Source organism: Podarcis tiliguerta (genome assembly GCF_965153285.1).
Source record: "Podarcis tiliguerta genome assembly, chromosome: 2".
NCBI classification, from domain to species: Eukaryota; Metazoa; Chordata; class Lepidosauria; order Squamata; family Lacertidae; genus Podarcis; species Podarcis tiliguerta.
Window position 1 is genome coordinate 41,954,820 of NC_139535.1, and position 10,582 is coordinate 41,965,401.

A 10,582-nucleotide genomic window follows, 5' to 3' on the forward strand; every position below is an offset into this window, starting at 1 on the left:
GAGTTACATTTGAGGGGATTGTGCATAAAGCTGAAACCCTGTACTGTACTGTACAGTTGTACCTCGGAAGTCGAACGCCTTGCAAGTTAAACGTTTTGGCTCCCGAATGCCACAAACCCAGAAGTGAGTGTTCCGGTTTGCGAACTTTCTTTGGAACCCAAACGTCCAACATGGCTGCCGCGGCTTCCAATTGGCTGCAGGACCTTCCTGCAGCCAATCCGAAGCCGCACCTTGGTTGCCGAATGTTTTGGAAGTCGAATAAACTTCCGGAACATATTCCGTTTGACTTCTGAGGTATGACTGTATACTCAAAATAATGCTGGAACTTCCCCCATGCAACCATCCCTACCTTTCTGAAGCCAGCACATTGAGCAGGCCTTGCTTAGGGGGCTCTGAGAGGCTCCTGCATGATCTCGTGGGAGCCTCCCAAAACCCACAAGAGACCTTCCCACATTCCAATAAGCAAGTCTGAAAGCTGTTTCAAGGCCTGGGAAAGAGCATTTAAGGCTTGCGTGCATTTATTTTGTGCAATATCAGTTGGCCAGTTGCCAAGCACATGAAGCTGTGATCACTCAAGTGAAATGTGTGCAAGTTGCAAGTCAACTGTACAGTATAGACCTATATTTTGCACGGATGTATGGTGCCTGTATTCGCCATAGTTTGTTTTACAATAGCTTCTGTCCACGTATTTTCTATCATCTACCTGTTAGCATATATTCTCCCTCTGCCAGACAAATAATTTGTAGGCTTTCTATTCAGCTTGCTTCTACTAAAAAAATGAGGAGGAGGAGGCCTATCTCATCCTTTCAAATAGATCAGGGCAGCAATAATACCACCACCCCATTTTATTATTGCTGAATATAGTGCAAAATACTAATCACTATAGAGAAAAATAAATTTTATTTTTGAGTATCTGTGAAGGAATAGAACTTTCAGCCATGCTGCATTGTGTAGTACAATGGTTTATTTCTCCTTTAAAAGCTCTCCTGCAATAGGAGAGTCAAATGTTGAAAGTTAAAAGTTAAAGGGGATGTTCTGCCAGGAAATTATGCTCAGGGGAGGGTCAAAGGAACTCTAGGAACTTGGAAATGGAGGAGACATAGGCAACTGAAGTTCTGGAGGTTAAAGGATGTTTAGTGGATGCAGCCAGAGAAAAATAAAGATATCCACTTAGGTATGGACTTACTGACTGTAATGGGACTCCTGAGATGTATCAGTATTATTCAGGATAATGAGAGATATCATTTAGTATATTAGGGTTGCTGTATTTCAAAAGGTGAAAATCCAGACACAAAAGTTGTTGAGCTATCTAAAAAAAAAAGGGGGGGGGAGTTTTTGAGCTATTTTTAAGGGAAATTGCCGACACTGCTGACATGGATTGCCATACATCTAGATTTCCCCAGACATTTCAGCAATTTCTGCTGAGACACTGTTCCCGACAGCAGAATTCTGGCTGTGTCTGGGAAATTTTGGGTGCATGGCAACCCTAGAGTATATATATTTATCCTAATATATCTAGTAATATACATGTATGTAGATTGTATATAGATTGATATACTTTCTTCAGCTTTGGTTACATTGTCCTATTTCCATTTGTTTTTATTTCCTAAAGAGATGGGAGAAACTACTCTTTGGAGTTTGTTTCTTTCATGCTCTTGTTCAGGAGAGGAAGAAATTTGGGCCTCTTGGATGGAATATTCCATATGGATTTAATGAATCAGACTTGCGTATCAGTGTAAGACAGCTTCAGGTAAAGATATTTATTCCTTCTGCAGCTCATCTAGGGCCTTGGTAAAGAATCGTAAATAGATTTCACTTGTGCATTAGGGTCCCAATGTTGGTACAAGTATTCATCCTTCCTTTTGCATGAGTACCAAGACTTGTTGTCAACAGCAATTTGGTGATGTCTGGGAAGTTCTGTGCAACACAGCTCCACTGTGTAAAGGAATTTGGGGTGGTTTGTGCAAAAAAGGGGGAGTGTGGGTGGCAGTTGTTCTTTATGAAAGATCCTGAGGGATCTCAAAAAACAATGCCAGAGTCAGTGTTAGCTAGAACAGTGTTCAAGATTTGCTTGTTTGTTTGTTTGTTAAAAAACACAGGTCTGTAAGTACACTTGCCAAATAATAGGATGTTGCTTAATCTGTAGCTGCAGACTATAGTTTCTGTATGCTGAAACAAGCCTTTAGCAGTTGGCTAATCAGCGGTTAGATATGCTATGTTAAAGTTATTCAAATACTAGATTCTGATCAAAGAGTTCATATATGAATTATGCACCTTTTCATCATACAAACCATCTGTAAATTAGAGCAAATAAGAATGTAAGGTATTATGTCATGTATAGCCTGGATGCTTAGAACAGTAATTTCAGAAGTTCCCTGTGCCACTTCATTCGTATATTCAGCAATGGTTATTTAAATAAAATAACTGAATTGTTTTGAAAATCTAAATTCAATGTGGTTCACAAAATTTATATATTATATGTAGGGTTTCATCCAATGCTAGACCTACTTAAAAATTGAAATTAATGAACAGGTTTAACTTGGGTCCACTCACTTCAGTGGATCTGCTCTGAACAGAACTAGCATTGGATATAGCCAGTAATATTGATAAAATGTGATATGCATAGAATGCTTTCAGTTGAATAAATTCATCAATATTGCCCAAACTTTGTTTATCTGTTGTACTATGAGCAAGCCATATCATAGTGCAAAGTTGTTTAAACCCACTATTTTATTTCCAATTTCAGTTATTTATAAATGAATATGAACATGTTCCATTTGAAGCAATATCTTACCTTACGGGTGAATGCAACTACGGAGGGCGAGTGACAGATGATTGGGACAGACGTCTACTACTAACTATGCTTGCTGACTTTTACAACCCAGAAATAGTTGAAAATCCTCAGTATTTATTTTCTCCTAGTGGCAGTTACTATGCCCCACCGCGGGGTACCTATGATGACTACATTGAATTTATTAAGGTACTGCCTTGTTTCTCTGTACTTGGGACATATACCAACTTTACTTAAAATAGGGGAAGGGAATGAGACTTGTGGGACAGAGCTTTATCTCCCAAACCCCTGCGGGCCAAATTTAAGGTCACACTGATGTTAGGTGAGGTGACACTTTGAAGCCTCAACGATTGCCTTATCCTTGCGACTTCAAAGTGCTGTGCAGGTCTCTGTGCAAGGGGCTTGCAAGGAGTCTGGTGTGGCCTTTTGAAGTCCTGATGCTCAGCTGATCTTTGGAACTTCAGAATCCAAGTCAATCAGCTAATCATTGGAGGTTCAGAAGCCAAGTGTGTGTAGTCTTTGAAACTCTGCAAGGGGCTTCTGAATCCCTGTTAGCTGATGGGCAGTACTAAGAAACCCCTTTTGGCCCAGTTCAGCTGACATTTAACTACCCACAACTGATATATGACATCAGGTGATTGTCAGGTGACTGTGGATTGGTCACAATGACTTAGTGAGCCAAATGGGGAGGTCTGGCAGGCCTAACTGAGCCCCCAGTCTTGATGTTCCCTGTCCTTGACTTAAAGGGTCTCTTTCTGAAATCCTTAGTCTATAATGAACTTCATGTGGTTTGTTCTAGAATCTCCCTTTCAGTCAGCAGCCAGAGGTGTTTGGATTGCATGATAATGTAGATATCTCAAAGGATCTCCAGCAAACAAAAATCCTCTTTGAATCTCTGATCCTGACACAAGGAGGAAGCCATCAAGGAGGGTCTTCAGGTGGTGGTGACACTGCTTTGTATGAAATTGCAGATGACATCCTGAGCAAGGTATTTAGTCTTTCCTAGAGAAATTTCATGCTCTACAAGCACAGACCCTTCCTTACACAATGAGTTTTCTTTGCAGAAGGGGGAGACTTTGTGATATATTTTGTATTGGTACCAATGCTGAAATTGATCGTGCATTTTAGGAGTACTGAAGCAAGCACATAGTATGAGATTCATAGCAAGATCAGTTTCATCCTTCAAATCTATAGCTTCAGAAAAGTGCTACTTTTCTGTTTCAGTCACCATCAGGTTTCAGCCCCACACTGGAACCAGGTTAGAATTCCTGAAACAACCACATGTTCATTGTCTTCATATTGCCCCATCAACAATGAGTCTTAAAAAGAGTAAAACGACAGCATTAGTCACAGCAATATTAATCTGTGCCTCACTGGCTCATTCGCCTGTGTTGCTTGTTTGTGTATTTGCACTATATATGTCAAAAAGTCAGTTCTAAATGTCACAAGAACCATTTACATATGAGTGGGTATATCACCTTGCCATTTCAGACAGTTTACCCACAAACAAGTGGCAAGCCTAAAGAGGGTACTTCCTTTGCAGTGTCTGTCCAAACATTGTAAGGGACATTGTATGAAAGTTACCGTATTTTTCGTCCCATAGGACGCACCTAGTTTTTTGAGGGGGAAATAAAGGGGGGGGGATTCCCTTTATTTCCCCCCCCAAACCAGGTCGGGGAACAGCAGTATGGAGCCTGTGGGGCTGGCCGATGTCTGCCCAGCGCGCGGAGCGCTCTGCTTCAGGGCGGCCCGTGCGCCGGGCTGCAGGCTGCTATCCGCAGCGTGGGGAGCCCTGCGGGAACTCCCGCAGGCTCCCGATGCTGCGGATGTCCGCCCGGCGTGAGGGGCGCTCTGCTTCAGGGCGCCCCACGCACCAGGCGACAGGCTGCTATCCGCAGCCTAGGGAGCCCTGCAGGAACTTCCGCGGGCTCCCCAGGCTTGCTGATAGTTTCCTGAAGCCTGGAGAGCGAGAGGGGTCGGTGCGCACCGACCCCTCTCGCTCTCCAAGCTTCAGCGAAAGCCTGTATTCACCCCATAGGACGCACACAGATTTCCCCTTCATTTTTTGGGGGGGGAAAGTGCGTCCTATAGGTCGAAAAATACGGTAATTTATTTCACGAAGAAATAGATTTCCTTAGGACAAAACAAAAGAGGAGCCCTCCTCAAAGACATGGGTTGGGGTTCAGATGCAAACTGCACTACCTATTACTACTGTGGCCTAGGAGATTACCTGGGGAAAACAACTGGTATAGACATAGCCAGCTTTATGAGGTCTGAGCCAGTTAGATATTCCTGTTAATACTTTTTTCATTGCAAAGTTCGAACTAGTGAAGATTAATTTGGTAATGATTTATTGAGTTGCGCTGTGGTTCCTAAAAACCACCTTCAATTCCCATCTGAATTATATGACAGCACAGAATTATCTAGAAAGCACACAAAGAGGTAATGGTGATGTTGTTGTCAATAAGAATTTGACTATCATTCATTCAGCATGAGCTTTCATGTCAATTTATTATGTTATCACAGAATTAATAAATGAAAACCTATTTACCTATTTACATTTGTCAAAATGGAAACATATGTCAACATTTCTAGCTTCCAAGTGATTATGATATTGAAGCTGCACTTCTCAAGTATCCTGTGAGATATGAAGAAAGTATGAACACTGTGCTAGTACAAGAAATGGAGCGCTTTAACAAGTAAGGGGAATTATTTTCTATACTTATATTTTACGGCATTATTTTTTAAAATATATTAAACTCCCATGGATTTCATTAATCCATGTAATCTTACACTAGAAACAGTTGATTTTGTAGTACAGCCATCATAACATTGTAGTATCGTTTTTGAAATTAGTGGATACAACATTTGCAGGCCATTTATAACTGGTAATTTTAGTGATATATCTGTGTTTGTGTTTCTGCATATTTAGTTTAATACGAACCATACGTACAACTTTGGTGAACTTGAAGAAAGCCATTAAGGGACTGGTTGTGATGGATTCTGAACTGGAAGCCCTTTGTGGCAGTCTCCTCGTTGGAAAAGTTGCTGAGAACTGGGCTAAGCGTTCATACCCAAGTCTGAAACCACTGGGAAGTTATATCCTTGATTTCCTAGAAAGGCTGAAATTCTTACAGGTAAAGCAAGAAGTATTGTGTTACTAAATACTGTAAATTTCTAATAAATGAATTAGTTTAATAAGAAATAATCATAACATTTGGAATGTATTTTGGGAATCTTGTCAGTAAAGGAGTTTTTTGCCAGCATAATTTACTTACATAAGTTTGTAAAATATGATAAATCTATAGCCAGTATGTTAATCTCCTTTTCTTCTTTTAAGGAATGGTATGAATCTGGAAAGCCCTGTGTCTTTTGGCTGTCAGGGTTCTTCTTCACGCAAGCATTTTTAACTGGAGCGATGCAGAACTATGCGCGAAAATACACTGTTCCTATTGATCTACTTGGATATGAATTTCAGGTACAACGAGCTGCTTAAGCCACATTTTTCAGATTGGATACAGCTTGCTACTAATCTTTGGTGTTCATATGCTGTAAAGGGTTTTATACCCGTTCCTCTTTTGTTGTGTGAAGTCAAGCACTTGTTCAGTAATATAGCTGACACAGATCCAAAGAAATATAGTAATATAGCTGACACAGATCCAAAGAAAACTAATTTCACATGCCGAAGGGGACTTTGGCTTATAATTCTCAAGCAGTTGCCAGGCCAAGTGGTCTACAACTTTTGAAGTTAAGGGGACTTTCAGAAGCAATTGTGCTTACTTCCATACTAGAGCCCTTTAATGCTTTTAGAGGTTGCTTTTCCATAATTAGCTGGAAGTGGAATTAAAACAAAGCACTTAATATAGTGCTGTTTTATCCAACAGTGCCCTTTTCCGTAACCAAGATCCTTCCACAAGGGTTACTCACAAGTAAGTCGTTGTTGTTTAGTCGTTTAGGGGACACTGAGGAGCTGTGAGGATATGGGTGTGTGTGAAGGAGTTGGGAGGGAATGGAAGGTCCAAAAAAATATTAAAAACATTAAAAGCAAGAATACATCTCTAAAGCCAGAAAACGTGGGGAAACAACGTCAAGTTGCTAAGATTGCCATCAACCTTCACGTTTCAAAAGTACAGGTGAACCAATATGCCTTCAGTCTTCTTCTAAACACCATCAGGCATACCTCCCCAAGGAGAGAGTTCTACAAACAAGGGGCTATCACAGGGCTCACAGCAGTCAGGCACTGGAGGCTTACTTCCTGTGCTGTCAGTGTTCTGGTTCTTCAGCAAGCACAGCAGATGAAGTTTTGTGAGTCAAGGGTACCTTCTAAGTTGCAGTACCAGATGGTTTGAATGTTGTTAGCTAACTCCATAGGCTAGTCCAGATCGCCCCAAATCTTTGCCTCAGAGAACGAGCAGCTCATTGCTGGGAGTAGCTGCTGAACAGTATTGAAAAGCCCTTGCTCTGTCATGCCACATCTGGTTTTCTCCTCTGCCTGCTCCAAAACCAGCCCATCAGCCCATCTTAGCCCATGTTATGACCCTGTGGCCCTTCAGAGACTTGCCTGCCTGTTCCTGAATCAGATCCTCTCTGTGCCCTGGTGCACACTTTTGTCTCTGAATGCAGTTAATGCCTGTGTAGCAAAATTTGTTTTAAAATGTAGAGTAGAAGAGGTATAAATTGCAAGACTGTTTGGGGCGAGTAAGATGCCACTCTTTCAGCCATTGTCAACAAGAAGCAGGAGATGGGTAGGGCCTTCAAATAGAAAATTTTAAATTAAAGGCATAGGAGCACTGAAAAGCCCCTCTAATGCTTTGGCCGTCTGTGTTGGAAAGTTTGGTGCCATAATAGTGTTTCCAGCACCACCATCGACACCACAAACCATCTGACAAAACACAACAGGATAAAAAAAATGGAACTGCAACTTTATTTATTCTTTGAAAATGTATTTCTGTTTTGTTTAGGTTATTCCTAAGGACACTTCTAAAGTTGCTCCAGAAGATGGTGTTTATATTCATGGATTGTTTTTAGATGGAGCACGCTGGGACAGAAAGAAGTTAGTAATTCAGTAAATGTGCAGTTAATTGGCATGTGTTAAAGTGCTTTCCCACATCCTTCATGCATGCTAATATTTAATTTCTTTTAATATCTTGACATATTTTAAATATTGAAATAATATTTTAAGACTACAGTACTTTCCTCTATCAAATTAGATTGAAAAACAATATGAATGTATTTGTTCTAGCCATCAAAGCACTTTTTATAAATATAGTCATGTATTATTTGCTATATTGATTTGAAGACAAACTTCTGCTTGAAATATTTGAAAGCATTCTCAACAGTGGTAGTATTCCTACAGCATGTTACAATATCAAATCATGATTTTAAATTATTTTTAAACCGGCAGAGGGTGTCCTTTTTCAGCCTGAGCACCAGATGGCAGAACTGTCCTATCCTCTATGGGTCACTTTACAGTGGTGGGTGGGGCCACTCACTTGTCTATTGAGTGATGTCAATATTATGATTTTTTATTATTAGATTTATATCCCATCATTCCTCCAATGAGCTTAAGGCGGCATACATATCCCCCTCTTTCCCTGTGAAGTAGGCTAGGCTGAAAGACAATGACTGGCCCAAGGTTACCCAGTATGGATCATTGGTACATAGGGATATGAACCCTGGTGTCCCAGGTTGTAATCCAGCATTTTAACTGCTACACAAGAACTTGCTGCCGGTGATGATCAGCTCACTGGCAATGACAGCAAGCTCTCCTTTGTCCATCTGCAGATGCAGCCAAGCATCTAGCAAAACTGTCTCCACAAGAAAAACGTCTGTTTGTAGGTTAGGGCCAGCCCAAGACATTTTGACAGCTGAAGTAAATCACAAAATGGGACCACCACCCTTCCACTGGCAAAGAAGGGGTGAGTGAAGATCTAAATCAGGAACAAGCTCATTAGCTTCATTAGCTCATTAGAGCACCCAGAAAACTATTTTGGAGCAGTTGTTTTTTGAAGTTCAGGTTTATGACATCTTTTAACTTCAATCTTCCTTTCTTCACAACACTTTTTTCTTTTTCTGCCCCCTTATTTCTATTACACTTTCTTTTTCAGATCTTCTTTAGTATCTATGCCAGTATTATGTGTGTTGTGTACAATTGTTTTTCACTGTCCTTTTTTTTTCTTTCATCAGAGGACTTCTAGCTGAACAATATCCTAAAATACTCTTCGACGCAATGCCAATTATATGGATAAAGCCAAGTAAGTAAACTGGATATTTGGCAAATAATAAACTGGAAATGTCCCATTCTACTGTATAGTAGATCTCTTTCATCTTCAGTGACCTCTTAGATTGCTTTGTTTGCACTTTCTGACTATATATTTTATTTTTTATGTTTTCCTAAATATCTGGAAATCTTCTTTGGAGAAGAGATTTACTCTTTTCCTTCCTATGTATTCTTTTGCTGACTTAATTTGAAATGCATGTTTTAAATCTGAATCCTGGACATAGTTTGGAAACTGCAACATAAATATTTTTTCTTTTGGTAGTGACTGGTAAACAAAGAAGAGTAGCATTTTGTTTCATGTTTGTCCATGTAGTGTCCTATTCGTCAGGATAACATAAGCATGACAAATGAATTATAATTATTATTTAACATATTTGTGCATTACCCCTGAAATAGAATATATATATATATATATATATATATATATATCTGTGTGTGTTATCAAAGGGCCATTATTTCAGGGCTAAATCTGTAAAGAGTCTGATTGGATTGCAAGTGGGTGAACTTAATGATGAACTTAGACTTAATGGGTAAACAGAATTGTAATTGGGTCTGTGGCTCCTAAGTCAAATCTATGGGCTCACTTTCAGACTGTCCTTAAATAGATAGTATGTGATTATTATCCAGCACTGCATTCTTTTACTTCAGCATCTCTGTTAAACTTTAATACCTTTTGACAATTCAGAAGTTAATAGTATTTGGAAATCAATGTATTTCTGCATATACATTAAGGTCAATTACTCAGCTCCTTACACATGTAGGAGCTTGGATGTCATTCAGTATCAGAGCTGAAAAGCCAAGCAGCAATGTCATCTGTAGTACCTGTTGTAGGACTACATGACACCTGCCTTCCCCACTCGGGTGCCTTCCAGATGTTCTGGACTATTTTTGACTATGGGTGGAGGGCTGGCTTTTCTAATGCTCTCTGATGTTAAGCTCAAGCAGACTCTGGGTGCTGTTGGATCCAGTCCTTACTTTGGCTGTGCTGGTGTCACGCAGTGTTCCTGTCACTGGTGCCCAGTTCCTGGATGAGGGTTAAATTTAATTTCCTAGATATGTTTAGGTCTTGTTTGATTTTATTCACTAATTCCTGCCAAACCACATCAACAGCTTACAGAGCTGAAAGAATGAGTATATTTTTGAATAAACAAATAGACGTAAAAGAAAAACAAGCAAACCATACTCCCTGAACTAATTTGTCAAGGAGAAGTCTAAGCTAGAATCTCCTCCTTGACTTGCAGATCTGGTAGGTGTAGGATTTTTAAATATACCCTTGGGGCAGCCCTTATGACTTTGATAGCCCCCCCTGCCGCCTGAATTCATACAATCCAGCAACAGATGCATCATGTTGGGTGGCTGTTCTTTTCTGCCTCTTGATCAAACTGATTCTGCTGTGTTACAGGGTAGCCTACAAATTGTTGCTTACATAAGTTTGAACAGTAATTTTTTCTTAGGCTCTACTGAATAAAAAAACATATTTATTTAGCACTGAAATTATTTATGCAATACAG

The 10,582-nt window shown here is 40.0% G+C and overlaps 1 protein-coding gene across 2 annotated transcripts in view; it reads left to right on the forward strand.

Moving 5' to 3' along the window:
* The window catches only part of DNAH12 (dynein axonemal heavy chain 12), a 91,703-nt gene that overhangs the window by 79,526 nt on the left and 1,595 nt on the right, over positions 1-10,582 (forward strand). For both annotated transcript variants that reach the window (XM_083420181.1, XM_083420182.1), the window contains 8 exons: positions 1,613-1,750; positions 2,747-2,980; positions 3,591-3,779; positions 5,387-5,490; positions 5,724-5,928; positions 6,132-6,269; positions 7,753-7,844; positions 8,978-9,045. In XM_083420181.1, the coding sequence (XP_083276307.1) occupies positions 1,613-1,750; positions 2,747-2,980; positions 3,591-3,779; positions 5,387-5,490; positions 5,724-5,928; positions 6,132-6,269; positions 7,753-7,844; positions 8,978-9,045 (1,168 nt within the window). The remainder of the gene's footprint in view (positions 1-1,612; positions 1,751-2,746; positions 2,981-3,590; positions 3,780-5,386; positions 5,491-5,723; positions 5,929-6,131; positions 6,270-7,752; positions 7,845-8,977; positions 9,046-10,582) is intronic.